The sequence below is a fragment of the Hipposideros armiger genome, unplaced genomic scaffold, assembly GCF_001890085.2.
Source record: "Hipposideros armiger isolate ML-2016 unplaced genomic scaffold, ASM189008v1 scaffold_447, whole genome shotgun sequence".
In the NCBI taxonomy this organism is placed as follows: domain Eukaryota; kingdom Metazoa; phylum Chordata; class Mammalia; order Chiroptera; family Hipposideridae; genus Hipposideros; species Hipposideros armiger.
Genome location: NW_017731797.1, coordinates 614795 through 640144, shown reverse-complemented (window position 1 = coordinate 640144; position 25350 = coordinate 614795). Strand labels below are relative to the sequence as shown.

The following is a 25350-nucleotide window of genomic DNA, read 5'->3' as shown; positions in this document are numbered from 1 at the left end:
TTTGAGGATATTTATTATACTGTAAAATTCTTATTTCTGTCTGGTCCATCACTTACAACAGCTAGATAACCTATAACAGGGAAAGCATCTTTTATAGTACTTGCTTACTTCAGTTGCCTCATATTTTCTTATACGCTAATGTTCCCTTGAGACTGTTAGCCACTCTGATTGGTAATGTGTTCCTGGAAGGAAGATGCAAAATCTTAGACCCGGTCTCATGACCCTCCAGTGAGTTTAGGGACACGGGGGGTTGGATAGAGGAGGAAAACCAGCCGAAGGCAGGAACACTAGCCTCACATTCATGTTTGTGTGCCCAGGGCCTAGCGGGGCACATCACACAGAGGCTGTTGGTGGGGGGTGCTTGACTTGTAGGACACTGTCTTACCTTAAGTTTCTCACTTTGTTCCTCTTTGTTGTTGTTTTCTAGGGGCTCAGCTAAGAGTTTCCAGTTGTCTGGGAAAATGCGAGAAGAGCTCACCAGATGCTGGGAGGCGGCAGCCCTTTTCTGGAAAGTCCTTTTACTTGGATTTGCCTGCTGGCAAGAATCTCCAGTTTTTGATGGGGGCTATCCAGCAGCTGGGCGGGGTATGTAACCTGCTTCTCTCCTGTAATACCATGTGCCTTGGCAGCTTGTGGGGCAGGAGCTGGAGAGGGATTCTACCTGTGTCTCCCAGGTATTTTCAGTGGTATCATTACATTTTCCAAAGCCATTTTAAGTATAAACCACTTTTTTAAATAAAGTTAATTTTTTTGCTAATTAAAAAAAATAATATCTGTTCATTCTAGAAAGTTTGGAAAATATGGATCTGCTCCAAGTGCCAGCCATCATTTTGATGTATTTATTTTCTTCTGGTCTCTTTCCTCTCCTCTCCTCCCCTCCCCTCCTCTCCTCTTTTCTCTTTCTTTCTTTCTTTTTTTCTTTCTTTGTTTTTTCTTTCTTTCACTGCTTTACTGAGATAAAATTCACATGCCATACAATTCACCCATTTACACTGTATAATTCACTGGTTTGTTTTGTTTTTTTTTTAAGATTTTTATTGGGGAATTGGGGGAAGGGGAACAGACAAGTTGCTGTCTTTTTGTTCTTCAGTCTAGTTGTGGAGTACGTTGCTTCACTGGCCCAAGTTGGCACCATCATTGCGCTCTTCCCGGGTGAGGCAGATCAGTCACTGGCTTCTGGATGGCCGCTCACGGTGGCTTGAGGGCCACTCACGCTGGCTGCTGGCTACACACGGTAGCCCATGGCAACCCACTGCAGCAGGGGCTGCAGCCTACACCGTCGCCGGCGACTCATGGCAGCCCAGCTCCAGGTTGAGCTGTTGTTCAGCATCTTAGCTGTGGAGAGCAGTGTCACTGGCCCTCATATGTGGGATCCGAACCAGGGCCCTCTGGCGTCCCAAGCCAGTTCTTAACCAACGCGCCACTCGGCCGGCCCTAATTCACTGGTTTTTAATCTATTCACAGAGATGTGCAAATGCAATTACATGGTCAGTTTTTTTATCAACATTTTTATCAGCCCAAAAAAGAAACCCATACCCATTGTCAGTCACTCCCCATTTCCTCTCAACACCCCAACCCTGGGTAACCACTTATCTACTTCTGTCTTTTTTTTTTATGCTTATTTTTTGTGTAGCTATGATCATGAATACATTTTTGATTACCAACTTTTTGACCATAACCTTACAGCATTAGCACTTTCCTATCATTATTGCCCCTCATATGCATCATTTGTAATGAGAATATAATATTCTTTTGAGTAGATTATTAATTTACTTACCTTACTCTATGGACATTTAGATTATTTATAAATTTTAGCTCTTGTAAATAGCACTGGTGAACAACTTTGGGTAAAAAGCATTTTGCTGTATTTGAGTCCTTTAAAATATTTTTAAATTAGAGGTATGTCATGTGATTCTTTTAGTAAGGGGTTGACATGGGTGTCCCTTGTGTTTGGGAAATAGGATGATAGTGCTTGGCCCAAAGGGGGCAGGTAACTGGGGAAACTGCCTGAATGGACTTGGGCTATTCAAGATGCAGAGGCTCTTTGCTCTCAAACTAACAGAAACTCAGGGATGTAGAGACTCAGCAGTGGACTAAATGACCGTTATACACACAAACTGGTCCCAAATTACATTTTGAACTTTTAGTCTATTCTGTCAGTTAGCCTTTGCTGTCTATAAAAAGCCACCCTGGAATTTGGGCTTAAAACAAATCATGATTTCTTACTATTCTGTGGATTGGCTGGGTGGTTTCTCTGTGGGCTTCATCAGGGCCTCACTCTTGCAGCTGCACTTGACTCGAGCATCATCTGGGCTGGAAGGACCTCACTTACATATCTCACAGTTGGCGCTGGCTGCCTCTGTGGCTTCTCATACATTGTATGAGAAGCTTCTTACATGCACTGTATGAATGTATATTATTGTGTATATACAGTAAGCTAGACTAGCCGAAGTACACAGTGGTCTCAGGGCAGCCTTCCCTCCAGGGAGGTGAGGGGAGAAGCTACAAGGCTTTTTGAGGCATAGGCTTTAGAACTCACACCTATTACTTTGACCACATTCTGTTGGTCAAAAGAAATCCTATTCAAGGGGCTGGAAAATAGGCTTCACCTCCTGATGGGAGGAACAGCAAAGTCACATGTGCGGCCATTAAACCATCTGCCACATTTATATAGGCTAACCATTGACCCACTCCCACAATCTAGCATTTATTTTGCCATATTACAGAATGTAGACAAACATACTTATTCAAGCTATAGCTTTAAAGATTTTTTTAATTGTGGTAAAATGTATATAACATAAAATATGCCATTTTAACCATTTTTATGTATACAGCTCAGTGGCATTAATTACATTTGCACTGTTGTTTAACCCAAACCACTTTTTTGTTTCCAAAACTTTTATCACCGCAAACAGAAACTCTATAACCATTAAGCACTAACTTCCAATTTCCCCTCCCCTGGTCCCTTTCTGTCTGTATGAATTTGCCTGTTCTAGAAACCTCATATCAGTGGAATCACTGATATTTGTCCTTTTGTTTGTGGCATATTGGCATATTTCACTTAACATAATGTTTTCAAGGTTCATTCACGTTGTAGCATGTATCAGAACTTCATTTCTTTTTATGGCTGAATAATATTCCATTGTGTGGATATACCCCATTTGATTTATCCATTCATCTGTTGATGGACACTTGGGTGGTTTCCACTTTTTGGCTATTGTAAACAATGCTACACTGGTGTACAAGCATCTGTTCAAGTCCCTGTTTTCAATTCTTTTGAGTATGCATACTTAGGAGTAGAATTACTACATTATTTGATAATTCATGTTTAGCTTTTTGAGGAACCTAAACATTTTTTTTTTTAAAGCTAAATGCCAGGTTTCTCATCCAGTCACATGGCTCACAAGAACCAAGTATTAGCATCTCTTTCCAAGTCCATGTTCAGTGACGTCATGTTAGTAGTTTCAAATCAGCCATAGTGGGAGTATTTACCCCACAGAAATTGGCAAGTGCTACAAAGCAGGGTTTTTTTCCCCCCTGGAGAGTTGATCATTACACATTTGCCAACTCACCATTGCTTATTTCCATCTTTTCTTCTTCTCACAAACATGAGTTAAGTATCATTGTGCTTCAGGCACTGTGTTGGGCTCTTGAAATGCAAAGATGAGTCAGACCCTCTCAATGCCCATGAGGAGCTTACTGGTAAGGTGGGCAATACCTATGAGGTCATACAATTAAGTTCGTGAACTCATCCTAGAAAAAGTACTACGTACCTCATTGCCGGATATCACATGGTCACCTTTGAAGTACTTCCCTTGGGAAGCTATGCACCAATGCCAGCGCCTAGTCCACCCTTCAAAGCAATTTTGGAACTCTTTTTCTAGAATGGCTATCAGAGCTGTTGTTGTATTACCCTTGATGTCCTGAATGTCATCAAAATGTCTTCCTTTCAATATTTCTTTTATCTTCAGGTAAAGAAAGAAGTTACTGGGGGTCAGATCAGGTGAGTAGGGAGGGTGTTCCAATACAGTTACTTGTTATTGGCTAAAAACTCCCTCACAGACAGTGCCATGTAAGTTGGTGCATTATTATGATGCAAGAGCCATGAATTGTTGGTGAAAAGTTTAGGCCGTCTAACTTTTTCACGCAGCCTTTTCAGCACTTCCAAATAGTAAACTTGGTTAACTGTTTATCTAGTTGGTACAAATTCATAATGAATAATCCCTCTGATATCAAAAAAGGTTAGCAACATCATTGCAACAAGTTCGTGAACTTACTTGTCAGACCTCATATGTAGCTGAGTAGTAGCCAAAACCCTTTCTGGTTTCATATTTTAGGCTTCTTTTGGTAGTGTAGTCAAGTTTATAGGTATGGTGTCTAGATGTCCCAGTGTATCTTCGTGGAAAAATCATGGCTTACCCAAGCTATCCTTTAATTCTGTCCAGTCCCTTCAGTGTGCTGTTGCTCTGTGCAAACTCAAGCTGGTCAGATAACTGAAAGCCTATGGCCTCCTGCTGCTGGGTCAGGAGCCACAGTTCTGGAGACAAAAACCTGTGTTATATATAAGCCCTATTATATCTCAGGATGCTGTGTTCTTGGGGACCCAGCACAAAACTGCATTTGGTCTATTTAAAGACATTGATTCCAGATAGAACTTCTGGCAGCTGAGATTTCCTTCCCCAACCTCTCAGTATTGATGATTCCGCATCTGCCTTTTGGTTTTCAGCCACCTCTGTGATCTGGTTTCAGGTAATTGAGGGTTTTCTGAGCAAAGAAGTAAGTTACATCGTGTCTAGCCGCAGGGAGGCCAAGACAGAGAGCAGTGGGACAAGCCACAGAGGCTCCTCCAGCCCCAGCGACGTCAGAGTGGAAATACCATCCATGGACGATCCAAAAGGCAGCCACGCCAGGCCTTCACAGAAACCCGTAGATGCGGTAAGAACCTCATGGAGCAGGAAAGGTGTGTTCTAAATATAAACAAAGGAAGTAAGCCTCGGTGAGCCCTTTGAGGCAGTCTCTGGTTTTAGTTTCATCCCGTTTAATTTCTCATTTGAATTCAGGGGTTGAAAACATTTCATCACAACTCTGGATCTAAATACCTCACCACATGCCCTCCCCGTGGTATTTCTTTTACAATGTAGTGTCATCCTCTGTGACTGCAGAGTCAAAGGTTCAAAAACAATAGGAAGGTCCTCTGTGAACCAGAGAGGGCTTGTTGGCATTGGCCAAGGTTTATGCGCTAGAGAGTGCAGAGACTCTTAAAGAGAGATCTTAGAACATTTGTAGCACTTTGACCTTGGGTGAATTCAGAATGCCCTTCTCCACAAGGGTCCAGGTGGCGGCTAGCTGTGGGTGACCTGAACTTGGTGTGGCTTTACCTTTACCTCTGAAAGGTTCTCTAGGCTCTCATTTCTGCCACTCCTCAGCTGTCACTGCCCCCAGCCTTCCAAGACAAGACTCCAAGCCCTCCTCGCCAGCTCCTGTATAAATAGCTGTCTGTGCACAGGTGGTCTACACAGCATGGCTCATTGCTCTTTTCTTCCTGTCAGGTGCCTATGAGCAGAGGGAAAGAGCTTCTACAGAAGGCCATCAGAAACCAGGTGAGCTGAGGGAGACAGCTGGAGGTGGATGCCTTTGACACAGAGGGTTAAGTAGCAGGAGGAGGAGTTAAGGTGATCTTGTGAGAGGAGTCATTAAAGTGACATCAAGATGGGTGCATTGGCTGTGATGCGGGAGGATGATGTCAGATTTGGGCAGCAGGGTGCAAAAAGTCTGCAGCCAGCATAGCTTCCTGCTTCACGATGGTGCTTGGTACTTATTGCTGCGTGCTGAGAGCTTTCCTCACGGAGGCCCTCCCAACAGTAGCTCTCTTATAAGCATGTATTTCTTCCTAGTCACAAATGGCGGAGCAGAACATATAGACAGACCAGCAGTCCATCCCCTCCTGATGTGGCCTGTGTGGAGGATAGGGGTCTCCCCGGGGGTTGGGATAGACTTCCACCACATCCCTCCATGTGCATGACCCAGAGCTCCCAGACAGGACAACCTGTCTCCATAGTGTTCAGGTCTTGTGACATGTCATGCTCCTGCCTGACCCTGCCTCGTCTTTCCAGGGAAGAAGCAGCAGCGGAGGCGGCAGTGGGAGCAGCAGCAGCGTCCTGACCAATGCCCGCTCCTGGGGAGTGAGGATTCTGCATGTGGACGGTACCGTTTCTGCCCAGGGTTCCTGTGGAGGGGAGAGTTGGTGACTGACTGGGAACGTCCGCTTTTAGAGGGATCATAGTTGTGTAAGCTGGCTGGAAGCTAGGTGTCCTCAGTTATTGTGTGGATCCACGAGGTGGGAGGGTGTGGAGACCAGCAATGTCAGTGCTGGAAGGTGCTGTTCCGTTTAACCCACTCAGCGCTCCTCAAGCTGGGGTCATGATTGTGTTTTACAAATAAGGAAATAATCCTAATATCCACATATGACCATTTATCAGGTATTTACTCTGTGCCAGGAATTACCTCATTTAATCCTCACCACAGTCCTCTGCCTAGTATGCAGAGGAGGAAATGGAGCCTCAGAGGGATTAAGTAAATTATCCACAGCCTCACCAGGAGTGAGTATTGTGGCCCGCATTCCAGCCTACTTTGGCCCAACTAAAATTCACATTCTTTCTTTTCTATAGGGTTGCCTCACACTGTCACCACCTGTTTGCAGGTTGTAATAAATTTACACTAGAATAGCTGTCCTGAATCGGCTGGCAGTGACTGGCCCTCATACCCAGCCTCACTTTTGAGTCTGGGGCTTTCTCTGATCCCTGAAGGGGGCTGGTCCAGATCCAGCCTGAGATCTACCCGGGGTTAGAGAACTGTGTGGGAAGGTGCAGGTCTGGGGTGTGGGGCGGTTCCATCGTCACTGGAAAATCAGCCATTTCTGACTTGATCTAGTTTCCTGCCTTCCTGTGTGTAAGAGAAGCTCCAGCATGTGTAACCCCTGCTGGGTCTTCCCTCCTAAGGATACATCTGAGTAACTCAGATGGCGTGGTCCCCCCAACAGAAGCAGCTCTTCAGTGGTGCCTTAAAGCCCTTTGCAAGCCCTAAGGCACCTCATGGTCAAGAGTTGTATTCAAAAGAGCATGAAGCCAACCTAGGTCCTTGTCCAGGGATGGAGGACCCGCTCTTTTATTATCAGCAGGTGCAGAAGTGACACATAGCCAGAAGGTGGCAGGCCAGGCTGGTGTGATCCAGTGTGCCAGGCCTGGTGAGACTTTAAGTCCCTCAGCCCCAGGAAGGGGCTTTGCCGGGGAAGTGAGGAGCAAATGCCTTTAGCCACAGCCCTCTGTTTTCTCCACAGAAATGATGATGCACGTGCAACAACTCTCTCTAGATGCTTTATGTGTGAAGAAACAAGGGCCAAAGAAGCCAGAGGTAGGTCATCCTGCTGAACTGAAGGGAAATAAAAGGATGGCTTGCAAACTGTGAGGTCTGTGACTACTTAGTAAATCTGTGACCCACCCATGGCCATCCTGGAAAGAGTAAGAGGAGCACAGCCTCTTAGTTAGCTCACCCCTGGTGTCCACAGCCTGGCCCCTCCTCCCTGTTCTACCTGCAAATCTCCCGTTATGCACTGAGGCCTTCACTGCAGCCCGGGCTGTGGACTGCCTGTGGGTATTCCTGGCCTAGATAAGACCTAAATGCTCATGGCCTGCTGACCAAGCTGCCTTTCCGGGGACAACTCTTGGCCTGGGAATGAGCCTGCAGCTAGCATGGATGCGGGAGGGGTGTGCGGTTTGAAATAGCTGCCATAGTCCCAATTCTGGTTTGGCTTTTTCTTCCTTCGCTGGAGTCAGAACTGTGTGTACCCCATCAAGAGAGCCCAGGCTCATGTAAAGCCACAGTGCCTTCACCCAGCCTGAATCTGAGGAGGGACTAAGCCCTGCCGGCTCACGCAGGGCCTGGCACCCAGGTGCAGGAGCAGCAGCAGCAGCAGCAGCAGCAGCAGCAGAGCACATCCGTACCCGATGCAGCACTCGGCCTCGGTGCCCCTCGCTTCACCCCTTCAGGGCCGAGGGGGTCTTTTGCTGCTGCTGCTACTGCTAAATAGATTTGCATGGTCACAGCTAGAAAAGGTATACAGTAAAAGTTTCTCCCCTCTACCTTCTGTTCCGCAGCCACCGCACTCCCTCCCTAAGATAAATAGTGTGAGCAGTTCCTCAGGTCTCCTTCCAGGACACTGTGCATTTACAAGCAGATGTGTCAAAAATTTCCCCTTTTATGCAAAGGCACAGTATTTTTACTTTGCCTTGTTCACTTAATAATCCATTTTGTAGATACTTGGGAGGCTTTTGGAGTGAGTTCTGGTTGCAACCTGCTGATAGGAGAGGGGATGTGGAAGGCTTCTTTGGGTTGTCTTGCCCCGGAGGTGTGGCCTGGAGGAGGACTAGCAGTCCCATGGATTCACTGGATTGCTCATCCCGTCCCCAGCCTCCAAATCTGATTTCTTCATTTTTTACCATTTAGTTTTTAGTATTAACTTTGTTCGACCTTGGCCTGAATGTTGGTTTTGACCGACAGGCAGGGTACACCAGACATGGCACAGGAAAGCAAAAGGCATTGTCTTCACGCTTGTCCTGTAAGCTGACCTGGAATGGCAGCTGTGCCTAGATGGCCTGGTATTTACAAGCTACCATTTACCAAGCACCTGCTCTGCATCAGGTCTGTTACTTGCTTTTTAAATCTTTTTTTTAAAAGGTTATATTGGGGAGTTGGGGGAGGGGAACAGACAAGTTGCTGTCCTTTTGTTCTTCAGTCTAGTTGTGGAGGACGTCGCTTCACTGGCCCATGATGGTATTATCATTGCGCTCTTCCCGGGTGAGGCAACTGGTTGCCAGCCACTCATGGTAGCCCACGGCAGCCCAGCTCCAGGTCAAGCTGTTGTTCACCATCTTAGCTGTAGAGGGCAGTATCACTGGCCCTCATGTGGGATCCAAACCGCAGCCCTGCTGCTCAGAGCTGGCACTCCCAAGCCAACTCTTAACCAACTAAGCCACTCGGCCGGCCCCGTTACTTGCTTTTAATTTCACTTGCGTCACATCCAGTGCGGTGGTGAGTGCTCCTCACATCACATCACAGGCGGCACAGCTCCAGTTCCCACCCAGGCCCGTGGGGCGCCTCAGTTCTTGCTGTCGCTCAGCCCTGCATTCTCTCCACAAAGTCATCTTGAGATTCACACACAATGCTTACCACTCATGGTGTCCCTGGGGAGGCGGAGGGAGCCATTGTGTTCAGGTCTGCTCTCGCTCAGGGGGCCAGCCGACGGGAGGAAGCAAAGTGGGGCAGACTCACAGCAACTCAGCTCTCCAGCCTGGTTCCTCGACCCCCCTGGCTCCCTCACATCCCTAACCTATTTTCCCTTTCCATTTAGGGAACATGTCCAGCAGAGTCAAGAACGCGGAAAGGTCAGTATAGTAGCTGTTCCTCATCTAATTGCAATCCCTCCCTCCCTAAACGCTTCCCTGTGACTCCCTCTGTGGCAGCATCTGCTCGCTTTTCTGTGGCAGGAAGGGAGACCAGGTTGTGTTGCCCCATTGTGTGCCCAGGGCCTGGGCTTTGGAGAGGAGAGCAATGGGGGAGGGGCATCCATGAGCTGGTCTAGAGCTCCTGGGCTGGGGCTTCTCCTTAGACCCCACACGGTCACTCTGGCTCCTGCGTCCGCTGGTTGTTCCTGGCCATCAGTTGAAGTTCCGAATTCTTTTTCCTCTGACTCAGGAGCAGTTTGGGGTGGGCAGTTTGACAGCTGCCTACCACTTTCAGAAATGCCAAGCTCCCTGAAATTGACAAACAAGCAGATTGATGGGCCCAGCTCCCGGCTTTTCTTGGACAGCAGGCGAGTTTCTCCCCCTGGATGTTTCTCCCAAAGATGCTCTTTCAGTGGCATTTATTCATGCACAAACAGGAGCTAAGAAAAGTCACTTGGCACCTCTTGTGTTCGAAATTCAATGAAATCTGTGGGGGAATTGATTTTAATAACCGTCTCAGTTAATTAGAGAAGGAATTGCCCCCAAAAAAGTAATTAAAGGGAGCTGCTGCTCTTCAGGGAGAAACACTGCATTTTGTTTTTTTTTTTGGCTTGGGCCCTGGTGGCCACCTCGAGTGGGTCTGGAAGCTGTGAGGTGCCAGCCTCCATGGAGACTTGGTGGCTGTTTGTTCTGCCCAGGCTTCCGGCCCCTTTGACAGGACTTCAGGTCATCATGGGAAGGTAGACGTGGTTCTCGGGGCCTAAGAGCTTTTGTGCACTGTGCAAATAACTAGCTGGTAGAGGGTGAATCTCTTCATTAATTGACTCCAAGTTTGTCCTCCCAGAACCCCTTTGCCCTATTTTTTTTTTTTTTCAGAATCAGATTTCACCTTTGATTTTTTTTTTTTCCTGTCCTTCTGCTAAGATCTCTAAACACTCTTTAGCTCTCTTCCTCTCTGCTCTTCCTCCCCCCAAAAAACCCCCCAGGGTCCTCAAGGAGAATTCTGCCTGGGAGTGTTCGCAGGCCTCTCAGGATTCTGAGACCCCAGGAGCAGAGATCTGGGAAGGAGCTGAGGCTTTTAGCAGAAACGGACAGGGGCTGGGTTTTCTGCCCCCAGCGAGGCCTAATGGTTGGTTGACAGCCTACAGAACCCACACGCAGAAGGGTCCTCCATCCTGCTGAGCGAGGGCACGCCTGGGATCCCGAGCACCCTGCGCCTCTCCCCACAGCGGTGGGACCCTTTCTCCCAGGGTAGAGGCTAGATGAGATGGGAGTGGGAGCCTCCCCTCTGCCAAATGGAAAGGTGCACCTTGGGGCAGCGTGTGTTACAGCCCTGAGAGGCTCTCAGGCTTTGGCAGGGCCTCGCCTCTTTGAGCATTTCCTGTGTGTGCAGTGCAGGCTCTGCACTGGAGCAGACAGATGCTAATGTGTTCACTCTCCCTTTCCAGTGGCCAGACTGAAAGCACCGTTCCTCAAAATCGAAGATGAGAGCAGGTGAGTGGGGCCTCCTTCCTCTCCCCTCACCCCCGCCAGGCCCACATGGAGGAGAGGTCCCAAGCTGACATGCCTTCAGCCCTGCACCTTTGTCTTCCCAGAAGCTGGTTTCTCCCCTGTCGTGGAGAAGTCTCACACAGAGCAGGAGGAGCCTCTGAGGGCAGCATTGCACAGCTGGCCCTCCTCTTGGTCACGAGTCAGAGGTTAATGACCCTGTGTGTGAATTACTGCCTTCTAATGCTCTGCTTTTATGAACTTGTGGTGTCCCATCCAAGCTCATTATTTCTTTGAGTTTCCTGCTAGGTGTACGCTGACACTTACTCTCAAATCATGGCTGGGCCCAGGACAGTCATCTTGGCTGCTGTGAGGGTGTTTAGGGTAGTGTCGGAGTTCCCTTGCACCTGATGAAGCCTCTCGGTTTTGCTGTGCCAGAACCCTCTTCTGGTACATGGTATCTTGTGACAACGCTGGGTGGAAACTAGCATGAGGAGAGTCTATCCTCTTTCTAGTGGGGAAACTGAGGTCAGAGAAATTAGGGACTTGCATACAGCCACGTTACTAATGAATCTTAGCCGAGCCTAGAATCCAGTGTCCTGACTGTCCTGCCTGGTGTCCTCGCCACTCTGCCCTGTCCACCGTTAGGGCCCCTTCTTACCTAGAGCAGGAGGGTCACGTTGATGATAACCTGATGAGCTGTTAGCCACCTGGGTTATCACTGACTGTTTAATAAGTACTAAATCAAAAGTCCATGTGAATCTATAATTATCTCAAAACACATTTTTTAATAGAGAAAAAGCCCACATGTGCCCAGCAGAGATTCCTGGGGACAGAGTTTTCTGAGTCCCTCAGCCTCAGACAGAGCAGCTAAAGACCCAGCCCTGAGCGTGGCATGCCTGCCCATCTTCCAGAGTGGCCTGGGTGCCCTTCCTGGTCCCTGTACACAGTATAGAGTTGACTTTGGTGGCCCAAAATGAGTGGCAAGAACACGATAGCAAGAGGTGCTGCCTTCTCCAGTCCCCGTGGGATGGAGTACACGTCCGTTAATCCCCGCCCCTTCACAAGCACTTAAGTACAAGTAGTCACGACTCGAATATAGTGGTTGATACCGCCAGTGCCTCAGGATCCCTCATTGCACGTGGCAAGCACAGGTGATGTCACTGTCACTGGAGTGGGTACACGTGCTTGTGTGCCCCAGGCATCATAGGCAACAGGATATCCAAGCTGAGGTTCCTTGTGATTCTTTTTATGTGCTGTTCTGAAGCAGGTGCTCTTCAAAGTCTGACAGCCTTACCATCAACTTTCCAGCCTCCTAAGCAGAAAGCAAACCAACATTGAAGAGAAAGAAAGCGGGGACTAGGGCTGCGGAGAGCTCCCCGTTCTCCTTAAGGGTCTAAGAAGACTCTGTTAATTCACGCCTGAGGCCACAGGGCTGTCACCATGCCACCCAGGAGCACGGGCCACAGCGCCAAACCTGGAGTGCCCTCAGTTATATCAGGGGGGTTTGCTGAGTGTCCACACATCACCACATCTGGCTCCACAAGTCTCTTGAATGTGAGCAACTTGATGCAGACCACCAACAATACTCAGTATGGGTCTAACAGTCCAAAACCTTCTCTCTGCCTCTTTTCCATTCAGAATACCATCCCTCAGGTGGTGCAGAGAAGCAAAAGTGTTCCTCTTCATGGAGCAGGAAAATCACTGCTCTGGTTCAAACATTCCTTGCCTTTAGATTCTGCTAGAGTCCTCAAAGGTTGTTTTAGCGTCAGAAACAAAATGGAAAGGTGGGAAGTACTAGAGTGGCTTCCAGTGGCCACTTACTAGCTCTTGGGAGAGTCCCAGAACTTTTGGGGTGTTTCCTCCATTTGTTCCACTCAGCTCAGCGTTCGCTATAGGATTCAGATGAGGCTTGAAAAGTCGACGAGGAGAGCATAAGTATTCATTCAAAGTTAGCAAGGCTGGTGCACGTTTTGTTTTAGAACCTAAAAGATGTGCGGGTGAGCCCACTTTATCAGGATTGGAACTCGAGGGAGTTGGGCTGCCCCATCTTTTCCCTTCCCCGCTGTAGTCAAAGTGGAAGTTTTCTGTGTTTCAGGAAGTTTCGTCCTTTCCACCATCAGTTTAAATCCTTTCCTGAAATTTCTTTTCTGGGACCCAAAGATGCAAGTCCCTTTGAGGCCCCGACGACCCTGGGCGGCGCACATCGTACCAGGTGGGTCTTTCTGGTTCCTGAATAACAAGGGCTGGTTACAGGCCAAAGTCCTTCCATTCGGGGGCCTGCTGGTCGGATTTGGGAATGGCCATGTGTTAGCTCCTTAGGCGAAGTCTATTCTGGGAACTTCGCCCAGAGTAGAGAGACATGAGGAGTGTTCATCCGTTTTATTCAGCGTTCTCCGTTCCTACTGAAAAATTTGACTTGTGTCCAGAGGACAATAGGCTGGTTTCTGAAACAGACCTGTAGACCACCTTCATCAGAACCCCCTGGGGTCCCATTAAAAATGCAGGTTCCTGGACCCCACTTCACACCTACAGAATCAATCTCTGATGATGGAACCCCAAAAGCTGCATCCTCCCAAACTCCCCAGGTGATTTGATGCACATCAAAATTTGAGGGTTTGGGGCTAATGGTGAGGAATGACTAAGGTTATTAGTTATCTGGGGACCTCCTGCATCATGGGGCCCAAAGTGGCTTGGAGGCTTGTTGGTATTCCTACCTGTCAGATTTGTGAGAATGTGAACCTTCCCTGACCAAAGTACAGAAGAAACGCAGCTCGGGTGATGGCCTCAGTGCCTTCTCAACCCTCTGTAACTTCTGGGCCGCCGGGTTAGTTCATAAAGCAGGAGAATAGGGCAGACTCTCAGCCTAAGAGTTCCCAGGGCCAAGGAGGGTCTACAGGTTCCACTAGCAGACAGAGGTGGCAGGGTCAGGAAATAGAGCAAATGGGAGGAAAAACAGAAGGGAATGTGGCAGTAGATGGAGAGGAGAGGAAGGGGAGGATGGGCGGAGGTGAAGTCCAGGTGCCCTTCACCTTTCCCAACAGGCAAAAAAGGATACCAGAGAGCCAGCCAAGGGGTGGTGGGCTTGGGCCTGGTAGGTGGTGCTAGGCCTGGGGTGACTTCAGGATCGCAGAGGAGCCGAGAGGTTGTAAGGGGAAGATGAAGCAATGAAGCTTGGTGTCTACACGTGAGGCGCATGGGGATGTGTGGTAGGTGTGCATGCGTGTGTGTGTGTTAAGTGTGTGCACACGTGTGTGTGTGTGTGTAGAAAATCTGTGGGAGAGAATGTTTAATTTTTTTTTAATTTAAAAATTATTATTTTGGTTCAAAATTCAAGCATTACAAAGGGCTTAAAGTGGAAAGTCTGTACCCCACACCCACCCTCTCATCTCCAGCTTGTGGGTCTATCTCGGGAGATAGTTCACTTCTGCACGCAGAAGTACATTGTGTACCCTTTGTTCCTCTTCTTACATAAAGAGTAGCTTACCATGCGCTGTGCCGGAGCTTGCTTCTCCCTTACTACATCCTAGATTCGTTTCCTATTAGTACCTAAAAAGCACCCTCCTTCCTTTCTGTGGCTGCAGGGTATTCCACTGCATGGATTGACTTTATTTAACCAGTCTCTTACTGATGGACGCTTAGGTTATTTCCAGTTTTTTTGCTGTTATAAACAATGCTGCAATGAATAGTCATGTCCAGAGAAAATTTGATTGTTCGAGTACATTTGTGGAAAGAATTCCTAAAAGTGGAAATGCTGGGTCAGAGGGTGCCTGCACTTATCCTTTTGATAAACGTGGCCACGTTGTTTTTCAGGGAGGTGATGCCGGAGAACACTCTGACTTGCCTGTTTCCCCGCCCCCTTTGGCTAATGCTGTGAGCTGTCAGAATTGTTGACGCCCACCAGTCTGATAGATTACAAACCGTATTTCAGTGTGACTCTAATTTATATTCTCATTATGAGTGAGGTTAAGTATGTTTTCATATGTTGTTAGATCATTTGAATCTCTGTGTGTGCACCTTCTGCATACTGTTTACCCATTTCTCTCTTCAGTTATTGATCATTTCTTAGGGATTTGTCAGGAACCCTTCATGTAGTAGGGAAATGAGCCCTTTGCTGTGTTATTAGTTATAAATGTCACCACCCCCACCCCCAGTTTGTGGTTTGTCTTTGAACTTTGCTTATGTTTCCTATCATGCATGCATTTTTTTTAATTGCATGTCGTTGAAGGTATCAGCTTTTTGGGGTTTTGTGTCATCTTTAGAAAGTCCTTAAAGGGGAATGTTTTGGATTTGTTGAGTTTGCTGGGACAGCCAAATAGCAATTCCCTACAGGCCATTAGAAGGAATATAGAACTGAAATGCAGACGAGAAGTCAGGTTTGAGAAAGGGATGTGAAAGTCCTCAGTGAATATGGCAACTATTCAAGGGACAAGTAAGCATGAGGGAGGAGACAGACCGAACCAAGGGAAGGGGACATTGATGGCGGAGGAGGTCAAAGGCGGTATAGTCCCCATGCTGCTGTCAGGGACTTGACCCTTACATTTCTCAGGTCAAATGAATGTGGGCTTGGGTATGAGCACAGAGCTGGAATTGTCCTTTTAAGGATTCTTGCTGCCGCCACCCCCATCCTCACCTGTGGTTTGAGATGTGTGGGCAGGGAAAGGACAGAGCTAGGACAGGGCGCCCACGGGGAGGTCTCATCTTCCTCCTTGCCTCTCCTGCTACCTTTGGATGATTGGTGCCGAATGTAGCAGACCTGCCTGTGCCTGCCCAGCTCTGTCCATCCCCGCCCCCGGCCTGGGCCTCAGGCCATGGAGCAGCAGTTCCTGCTCTGAGGGCCCCAGTAGTGACCACTTTGCCCCACTTTGTGCCCTCCCCAGAGAACCCAAGGATCGGGAACCAAGTCCACAATCAGCTGCTCGCACCATGCCCAGGAGGAAGAAAGGGTACTGCGAGTGCTGCCAGGAGGCCTTTGAGGAGCTCCACGGGGTGAGCCCCTTTCTCGCTAAGCAGCTGCTCCCCGGGCTGTTCTGAGAGAGCCTTCTCCACCTAGTCCAGCGGTTCTCAACCTTTCACAGAGGTCTCCTAAGGCCATCGGAAAACACATATTTTCGATGGTCTTAGGAACCGAGACACCGCTCCTCTATCCGTCTCCAGGCCCACATGCAGATACGCCCACATACGAGTACCCGGTGACCCCTATGAAAGGGTTGTTCGACCCCCACAAGGGTTGCGACCCACAGGTTGAGAACCGCTGGCCTAGTCTCCAACCTGGTGTGGCGGGGAGGTCTGCTGGCATCCCACCCTGGCCTTGTCTAATGCCCTGTGCGTCCTCTCACCCCCGGGCAGCATCTCCAGAGTGCCCAGCACCAGGGCTTTGCACTAGAAGCCTACCCGTATGCAGAAGTCGATCGGATCATCGCCCAGCTCAGCCACAGCTTTGCGGACATCCCCTTCCAGGGCAGCCTCCCCAGGTGAGCACCGCAGTACAGCCCTGCTGGGGGTGACAAGCACAGCTGCGGTCACTCTTCGGTTACCGCCCTCTTCAGGTGGGAAGGAACCCTCGGGTTGGTGACAGCATGGACCAGGCTATGGCATTTTTCTCTTTCCTCACCTTTCCTTCCCACCATCTTCTGTTACGTTTAACTTAGAGAGAAGGGGGATGGGAAAGACCTCCGCTTGTGGCTTTAGCCAATGGGGACTGCGCCCAGACCAGAGCGTGGGTCCCCTCTAACACATGGGCATTGCCACATTAGGGGGGCTGAGGGAGCAGTTCAGCAGCTGCACTCCTGGCCTATCTCTGGTCATGTGCCTGTCTGGCCTTTCAGAAGTGGGGAGGGGGGATTCCTGGGTCCCTCCCAGGTGGGTGAAGAGCACGGTGTTTCTATCTCTCTAGAAATTATCCCAGGAAGGATTGCACGGGGTTCAGTGGAATTCCAGGGCTCACTGAGCTTCCCCTGCTGCCCGCCAAGGAGCTGTAGCTTTACCTCTCACCCCAAGTCTCCACCTCGGGGCTCACTCCCGGGGCTCAGCTTGGACAGCCAGGCTCTGCGCTACTTCCTGTCGCTGCCAAAGGGCACAGCCTCCTCTGTGAACTTACTCAGTGGAACAGCCTCTACCTGTCCCTCCGGCCAGCCCTGAACACAGGCCGCAGAGAGGTGCAAACAGTGCTAGCCACTACTGCAGGATCACACCCAAAGAGCAGGCCTTTCACAGGGCCCCAGAGTGGGCCTCTCTCTTCAGCACCCCAAAACCCAGAAGGGTAGCACCATGTGTGCCCCACCCCCACCTTGCCCTCAGCTCGCTGGGGAGGGTCCCGGCTTGCCGCCTGCTCTGGAGTTGAGCCCAGTGACACACAGTGTGTTTCTGTCCCCACAGGCAGCGAGGCTCCCTGGCTTCGGATTATGACCCTCTGTGTCCTGAGACGGTGCCTTGCAGCCAGCCCTCCCATGCCCGGGCAGCATCTTCCAGGATGAGGGAGAAAGACGACCACCAGGCCCCAGGCATCCCGGAACAGAATGGGATAGTGGGTGGCACGAAGGCACCAGCTGAACATGTGGGGACTGGCAAGACACCCGGACCAACAGCAAGCTGCCAAGAGCTGGGGGGGTCTGTTGGTACCATCGTGGACCCCCCAGAGACACTGGTGCCCAGTAGCCCTGCTGGCCAATGCCTCCTGAGCAACCCTGGTTTGGCGGACCTCTCCTCCGGCACAGACCTGGCACGCGTTGGCCACAAGAGGAAGGTTCAGTTCCCCAGTGGCAGTGCTGAGAAGAGGCCAGGGCTCTCCTGGCCACAGGCCTCATTCTTGGTCCCAAGAGGCCCCCGTCCCTGTGGCGCCAGGACAGCCAGTAGCAGACATCTTTCTTTTCCCCTTCCAGGCCGTGAGCCCAGGCCTCTGGCCTCCCTCCTGCCCTTATGCCACCCACAGCCCAGCCGCTCCCTCTCAGATCCCTCCCCCTGGCAGCCCACAGACAGACCATCAGAGCTCTGGGCCACACAGCCCCCCTGGCCGGGGAGAGGATGTTCCCCAGGACCTGAGGATTCTGAGTGTGCAGCCCCTGGCCCTGTCTCCCAGCAGGTTGACCAGCTTCCCGGCTGCCCCACAGGCCCAGGCCAGCTGTCATCCCACCTGCACTCAGCTGTGGGCACTCAACCCCCAGGAGGACCTGTGGACAGCCAGGCTACCTCTCTCCCCCACCCTCTGCCAGCCAGCAGGGGAGCCAGCCTCTCCCAGTCCCTCGCCTCCCTGTCTCCCAGCCCCAGCCCAGCGGCAACAGAGAACTCCTGTGAGCCCTCGAGGGCACAAGGCTCTTTGTGGGGCCACACAGCTACTGACTCGAGGGCCAGGTACACAGATAGACGTTATACCTCTGCGAAGTGCTGCTCACCCAGTCAGGGCAGAACAATACGCGGAGGAGCAGTGCCCCAGGGCCTCCCTGATGGAGCCAGAAGGAGCCCCGGGGCCTGGCCTTTGAAGTCCAAGTGAACAGCAGTTGTCACGACCAAGCTCTGTGGGTCGAGAGAGCCAGTCCCCCACCCACCCATTCCCCAAGTAGGACCAAGAGAGTGTGGGCTTGGGGGCTGCCCTCCTCTACCCCTACCTCCAGCCATGTTCCTGACTGGGCAGTGATCTGTGATGGGCTTGTCCAGCCATGGCTAGCTGCCTACTTGCCAGGAGGCAGAGGCAAGGTTGGCATAGGGAGGGATGAACCCTGGCCCGGCCTCCACTCTGCAGGCACTTGCCTGTTTGCAGAGCCCAGGGTTAGCGGTGTTCCCCACACCAGCCTCCTTTCCCACAAGCATGTGGTTCTGCTTTCCGAAACGCCTGTGTTTGTGTCCCCTCCCCCAGCCCCCCACGCTGTGCGCTCATCCGCAGGAACATATGAAGCAGAGGAGGGGCTCGGCTGTGGCACTTGCAGAGCTCCCCCCCTTCCCCACCATGACTGGGGGCCCAGCACTGACCTTTCCCCTGAGCGAGCCCCCTCAGGACAGACCCCTGTCTGCTTTTCTCTGCCTCAGCCCAGGGTTCTGTCCCAGGGTCAGTGGCTCACCTGCCAACTTCTCCATCACCCTCTTTCCCCCCTCCCTAAGGACCTCCCCCCATTTCTTTCAGCCAAGCCATTAATCTGAAGACAGAGATGGGTTTGCTATTGATTCTTTGGCCACTTTTTTATTACATTTTGTACTGTGGTTCTATTCACCCTTCTGTGCCTCTGTGTGTTTGTCTCTTTAAATGTTGAAGCTACCAGAAGCCTGGTGCTATTCTGTAACTCCTTTTGGAGGAAGAAGGGGGGGCCTAGCTGTGGGTGAGGACCTGAGTTGTTAGTTTGGAAATAGAGCAACTGTGTGTACAACCCTGCGAGAGGTCATGTTTGGCCTTTTTATGCCATTTCTGTTAAACTTCACAATTAATCTTGGTTCAGGAGCTGTAAATAAAGTTGTTAATAACAAATAGCAAAGAAATGGGGCTGGAGTACAGTGTGTCAGGCCTTCATCTGCCCTCTAGTGACCCGAGGCAGGGCTGAGGGTCCAGCTGACATGGACAGAATAGCTGGTTAGCCGGATGGCAGCCTCCAGCAAGTGGGAGAGCATGTGAGTGCCACCACCCTCCCGAGGCCTGGCCCTGTGGGCTGAGGGCAGGTGGGGCTGCGTCTGTCCAGTTTTAGGTCACTCACTTGGTCCTGCTGTCCACGGAGTGGCTGCCTCAGAGGGCAAGCTCGCCACCCACTCCCAAGAAAACTCCTTTGCTCTGACTAAGTCCCTATTAAGGGCCCTGTCCCCTTCCCCGGGACCCAGACAATGGCTTCCTTCTGGGCCCTGGTGTGACACATGGGGATGCCTCATCCCCCGGTGCCGTTCCCATAATGCTGCCCCTCTGGATGAGAAGCTCCTCCCACCCCTTTCTCAGACTTTCTGATACCCTCACGTGCTGCTCACTCAGGCTGACACCCCAGGTTCTGACACCCTCATCACCATCTGCCTAGGACCTCACATCCGACTATGTGGCCCTCCCCTCCCATCTCAACGATTGTGACCTTGGATATCACATCTCAGCTAGGTCACCACAGCCATGTCTGTGTTCCGGCCTCCAGGATATATTTATAAATTTAGAGGAGGCCCAGAACAGAAGGATGCTGTTTGACATTGGGCCCCTTGGCATGGGGACGGATAAAACCTACCCCCTCCCTCTCAGCAGATGACCTTCACTCAGACTCAGCAGGCACTGCCTCATCTTGCTCTCAGTCCCCCTTCAACATCTGACTTGAAGCATTGTCCTTCCTCCCCAAGTCACGTCGTCCCTGTGCTCTCTCCAGCCTGCCCCGGCCAGCCTTGTCAACTGCCTCATCTCAGATTCGCCACCTCTCTCCCCTCTGCCTGAAAACTCCAGCCTAGAAACCACTTGCATTGATCCAGCAGCTTGAGGAATGCGCCCTCCTGTTCTCTAGCTACTTCCTGGGGCCCACAGCCATGGCCTCCATGTCTGCACCTCCTTCCCCCTCAAAACCTCCACCCTGGAGGCGCTCCGCTGGGATTCTGTCCCAAGGTCACCTGCTAATTACCAAAGACAGCCTCCTTCCCTCCTGTCCCACCTTGAAACCTGGCTCCCCCATTCCCAGTGACTCCAGCTCAGTCTGGTTCCCCTCTCCCCAGCCTCCGCCCTCTACTCATTCAGCACAGGACTGAGGTGTCTGCCCCTGAGTCGTTCCCAGAGCCCTAACCAGCCCTCCGGACTGCCTGGGACGCTTGTTCTCACCGTGCGCACAGGTTCTTTCACTTCTTTGCAGTTGTGATCTGAATTGGTAGCTCCACTTCTGACTCTCTTCCGAATTCTAATCTTCACCTGTGCTAGGTGGGAAGGCAGGAGATGTAGCCACCACCCCAACTCATGTGACTTGGAGCAAGTTCCTTCACTACCCTGAGCCTTGGTTTTCTTATCTAAGTGAGGGGCTTGGATGAGATGATTTCAAGGGCCCTTCCTTCCAATAATAAAATACCATGACCTCCAACGAATCCCTTGTACCCCTCCAGTCCTGCTGCCATCACAGACTGACTCACCTAGGAGCTCATTCCTGGACCAAGGTTGGCTCCTTCTTCCTGTCATGTCTTTCCCAGCATTCCCTACCTCCTGCCCCCTCAGCCACTCCAACCAGCCCCAGGTCCTCCCATTCATTCTCCCTGCCTCCTCGTTCCATCTGCCACCTCCTTCCCCTGAACCCCATCCAGCCACACTGATCCACTTGTCTCTGACCACCGCAGGCAATCCAGTCCCCGCATCTTTGCTTTTGGTCCCTGACCTTGAATGCCCCTCGAGGAGAGCAAGAATGCCCCACTCTTCAAGTTTATATTCCATATTCTCTATGAACCCTGTAATGTAAGCCTTCAGGCGACAGATGCCTGAGTTCAAATCCAGATTCCGCCACTTTGTGTGACCTTTGGCAAACTCCTGAAACTCAGTTTTCTTCATCTGAAAAATGGAGGTACTAATAGGCGCCACCTCATGAGGAAATCACAGAAATTAAACCAGATATGTTTGTGAGATACTGGGCACAGAGCTTGGCATATTGTAAACAATAAACTAACATATTACCACTACCACCTCACCTCCCAACCCCCCCCCCACACACACACACACACCTGTGATGCCATTTCAATAGAGCTCATTTCCACTAATCTTCCACCTGCCGACAGCTCTCGGACAGCTCAGCATCCCGTTTCCAGAGTAAATTGGTGAATAAAGCTGCTAAGGGGCTCTGTGAGTCACCCAGTCTCTGGGCCCCCTATTATCTGATGGCCAGTTCCCAGGACTCCAGGAGGATCCCTTGTGTGGGGGACAAGTGGCAGTGGGGTGGGTGCTGTACCGCCCCCAATAGCATGTCAGGCCCTTGGGGGCATGACTACATTTGTGCACTCTAAACCTCTCAAAGGCTAGGTGTCCCGGCATTCCGGCACCCCAGGTGCCTCCAACCCCTCCCTGAAGGAAGGCATCAGAGCTTCAGGGCTTATAGAAGCGGCCACTTAGACAACAGAGAGGGAGGAGCAGAAGGCTCCTCTCAGAGGAATATTCAGGTGACAAGATCAGTTCTCTCCTGGTGAAAAGGACGGGCACGGGGCTGGGATCCAGGCGGAAGCAGAATGAACTCCTGTCCCAGTGCTGTGGGCTTTTCTGCTGCTCCCCACCCTTCAACATTATGTCAACAGTCTCTCCATGTGCTGGGTAGAGAGGGCCCCAAGGCCCAGCCATAAAGGAACCCCTTGGATCCTGGACAAGGGCCAGAAGGCTGACTTTCTCCCCAGCACCTTAAGAAGGTCAACATGAGGGCCGGCCGAGTGGCTCAGTTAGTTAAGAGCTCGCTCAAGAGTGTGAGCTCTGAGCAACAGGGTCACTGGTTTGATTCCCGGCCCGAGCTGAGCTGCCAACAGGTGGTAGGATGGCTCAGTTAAAAAAACAAAACAAGAAAAGGTCAACATGAATGGTGCAAGCCCAGGATGAGTGAGACCCTTCTATGCACCAGGCACTGCTCTGGGACCCCAGCTGGTTGCCTGGAGCCCTGAGTCCTACTCTTACCCACCATGCCACCCTGCCCCCTTGCCTGGCCTCACAGACTGGGCACAGGGCCTGGACACCTTCCCTTGGAAAGAATCACTGCCCATCACTCTGCCCCAGAACTGGGGCAGCCGACACCCCTCCCTTACCTACAGCTGCTGGGACTTGGTCTTGGCCTCACATCAGCCCACCTTGGCCCTTGGGCGGGAACGTTGAAGGGAAGAATTGGCAGAAAGGTGGGAAGACCTGCAGGGGAAGGAGGCTGCAGACCTCCTGGTGGTGGGGGCTCCTGAAGGATGGCTGGAGACCAGAGCCCGAGAGCTCCTTTAGTACGGGTGGCCCTGAGGGTGGCATCAAGACAGCAGGGACCATGGCCACTGATTTACAGAGTCCCCAGGGACCTCTGTGGGAGAAACAAGCAATGCGCAGAAGGGGCCAAAGGAGCCCGCCAACTCCATCTCAGTGTGGTTGGGGTGGGCTTCCCGAGGGAACTCTGGTTTGGGGAGGGGATGTTGGTTGCTACAGCCCCTGACCTCAGGAGAGAAGGTGGGTGAGGGAATTGAAGCTGGCTTCCTGCTTGGCAGAAATGTGCAGCTTGTAGCAGAACTGATGTGGAAGACAAGACGGGGGAGATGAGGCCTTGGGCTCAGGAGTGGGGTGTGGTCAAGGAAGGGTCAAGGTGCCCAACTGAGTCTGCTGAGAGCTGGGGAACCCAGGAAGATAAGGAACTGTTGGGGGCCAGGCTGGCCCAGAATGCCACCAAAGAGAAGTCACTCTGGGGTCTAGAAAGGTCTCCACAATAGGAAACCCAAGAGGCCAGGACCACAGAAGGTAGGAATGTGCCTCAGCCTTAGAGGCCCAGGCCACAGATTAGGTTTGCTGTGTGGTCTTGGGCACTTTGCGGGGTGGGTAGAGGATTTAGGCTCCCCCAGGCCCGGGGCTTTCCATTGTGAAATGACAAACCCCGCCTATCCTTTTGGGAGGTATATCGGATCAGGGTTCACTGGTGTGGGCCTGGAACATGGCACGGATGGGGCAGGACAGGCACACCCTGATGGTGTGTGTGTGGGATGAGGAGGCATGGGATCGATGGACCAGATGGACCAGTCCCCTCTAAGTCCCAGATAGAAGGCAGAGATGGGGATAAGGAAGGCAAGAGAAGAGTGGGACCCTGGAATATGGGCTGCACCTCTCACTGACCAGCTGCGTGACTTTGGGAAGCTTGCGTAGCCTCTCAGAGCCTCAGTTTCCCCATCTGTAAAATGAGGAGCACAATTGCTCCCTCCTGGGTTAATTGTGAGTTTCCAGGTAATATTGCATAGTAGGCCTTCAGCCCTCTCACCCCCTCACCCCTACACCCTGGAAGAGGTTTCCAAGATGTCTCCAGAGCGAAGGACCAATTGGCTCAGCCTTGCTGAGCATCTGGGTCTGGAGTGGCAGGTGGTTGGAGGGGCAGAGTCACCTGTTTTCAGCATTGATGTCAGCGCCTCCCAGGAAATCGCCTTCTCACCTCTCCTGGGCCTAAAATAGAGCTGGGGGGGTGGGGGGGGCTGCCATGACCCAGAGGCGGCTCCCCCATCCTTGGAGGCCCTGGGTCCCCAGGGAAGCAGAGGACCCAGGAAGGGGTTCCCTGTCTCCACTCCTGTTCCTCAGTGACCTGCGGTCTCCAAGGGTGGATTCAAGGCGGTTCTGGCTTTGAGCACAAGGTCAGGGTGGGGCCTCACCAGCAGTGCCCACACCCTGCCACCCCCCACCCCATCTCAGGTCACTGGCTCCTGGGATCCCTAGCAGAGGTCAGAAATCCCTGCCCCAGTCTAGGGACCCATGTTGCCCAGGAGCCTAGGAGCTGGGCTGGAGGGGCCCAGCTCCAGGCTATGTTGGGAGGTCAGGTGGTTTGGAGACAGTGCAACCTGTAGTCTGGCCTGAGAGGGAAGCTGGGGGGCTCCACAGGTATCTCCTGCTCCTCAAAGTTTTGGGCTGACAAGGGAGGGGCTGAAATGGGGCATGCTAATAGCATGTAAATGACCTGGCTAGTTTACATGATGTTTAGGGAGGATTGTGGTGCCCAGTGTAAAGGACTCAGGAGGTCAGAGATCCCTCCCGGTGGCTCAGTTGACAGCAAATCCTGAAGCCCTCCTGGAGTCAGGGGCATCTTAGGCCTGGAAAAGGAGCCTGCAGGATAGAAAGGGATCTGGACCAAAGGTGTGGGAGGACTCCACAGCGATCTGCTCCGGGCGGTGGGCGAGAGATCCCAGATGCGCCCAGAGGGCCGTTAGCCAAACGAACCTCTGCCCCTCCGTCCCGTTCCTGGCCTCCAGTCTTCCCAGCTCCGAAAGCCTTCGGTCGACCAGAGCTGGGTCTGGGGAAGCCCCCTCCTGGGTATAACGCCCCAGAGGCGAACCTGGGTCAGGCAGCCACGCCCCCACACCTCGATCGCACGGGTCCCCAGAAGGGCAGTTACCAGGTCAGAGCCCGGGGGTCCCTGTGTATCCTCCCTCACTCCCGCTACAAATCTGCCGGTCCTCGGAGATCTACAGGCAAGGGGTGGCCAAGGAGGGGGTCGCAAGATGGGGACCCAGTGCGTCCCGCCCTGCACCTGCCGAGGGAGACGGAGGTAGTGCGGGAAGGCCGGCCCTGGGGCGGCGCCTCTTTTGTCCTCCCGTCTCGGCGGCCCGGGCCCTGCCCGGTTGGGGGGGCCCCGGGGGCGGGGGCGGGCCCTCAGCTCACGTGCTCGCCGCTCCGCTCTTAACCCGGCCCGCCGCCCCGCCGGGATGGCCGCGGCCGGAGCGCGCTGAGCCGGGCGTCCTCCCAGCC

General features: G+C 51.9%; 1 protein-coding gene and 1 long non-coding RNA gene across 6 annotated transcripts in view; one reads left to right on the top strand and one right to left on the bottom strand.

Moving 5' to 3' along the window:
• Window positions 1-20036, top strand: part of DBF4B (DBF4B-CDC7 kinase regulatory subunit) — a 28335-nt gene extending 8299 nt beyond the window's left edge. Inside the window, exons 2-14 of one of the 3 annotated variants that reach the window (XM_019665636.1) lie at window positions 428-585; window positions 3972-4003; window positions 4750-4935; window positions 5550-5600; window positions 6114-6204; window positions 7337-7410; window positions 9407-9440; window positions 10949-10994; window positions 11096-11197; window positions 13087-13203; window positions 15869-15977; window positions 16338-16462; window positions 17367-20036. In XM_019665636.1, the coding sequence (XP_019521181.1) occupies window positions 462-585; window positions 3972-4003; window positions 4750-4935; window positions 5550-5600; window positions 6114-6204; window positions 7337-7410; window positions 9407-9440; window positions 10949-10994; window positions 11096-11197; window positions 13087-13203; window positions 15869-15977; window positions 16338-16462; window positions 17367-18477 (2202 nt within the window). In that variant the 5' untranslated portion in view covers window positions 428-461 and the 3' untranslated portion in view covers window positions 18478-20036. The remainder of the gene's footprint in view (window positions 1-427; window positions 586-3971; window positions 4004-4749; window positions 4936-5549; window positions 5601-6113; window positions 6205-7336; window positions 7411-9406; window positions 9441-10948; window positions 10995-11095; window positions 11198-13086; window positions 13204-15868; window positions 15978-16337; window positions 16463-17366) is intronic. The other 2 variants (XM_019665635.1, XM_019665637.1) reach the window with 2 other exon arrangements.
• LOC109394998 (uncharacterized) lies at window positions 13227-25244 on the bottom strand. Of its 3 annotated transcripts, XR_002126563.1 has the most exons (6): window positions 24823-25244; window positions 24576-24708; window positions 23999-24068; window positions 20746-20832; window positions 16383-16482; window positions 13227-13446 (listed from the first exon to the last, which is right to left on the bottom strand). It is a non-coding gene; the product is annotated as an uncharacterized LOC109394998 (long non-coding RNA). The 3 variants fall into 3 exon arrangements; XR_002126564.1 differs by having other exon boundaries at window positions 16383-16485; window positions 24576-25244; XR_002126562.1 differs by having other exon boundaries at window positions 24576-25244.
• Between the last annotated feature and the right edge of the window lie 106 nt (window positions 25245-25350).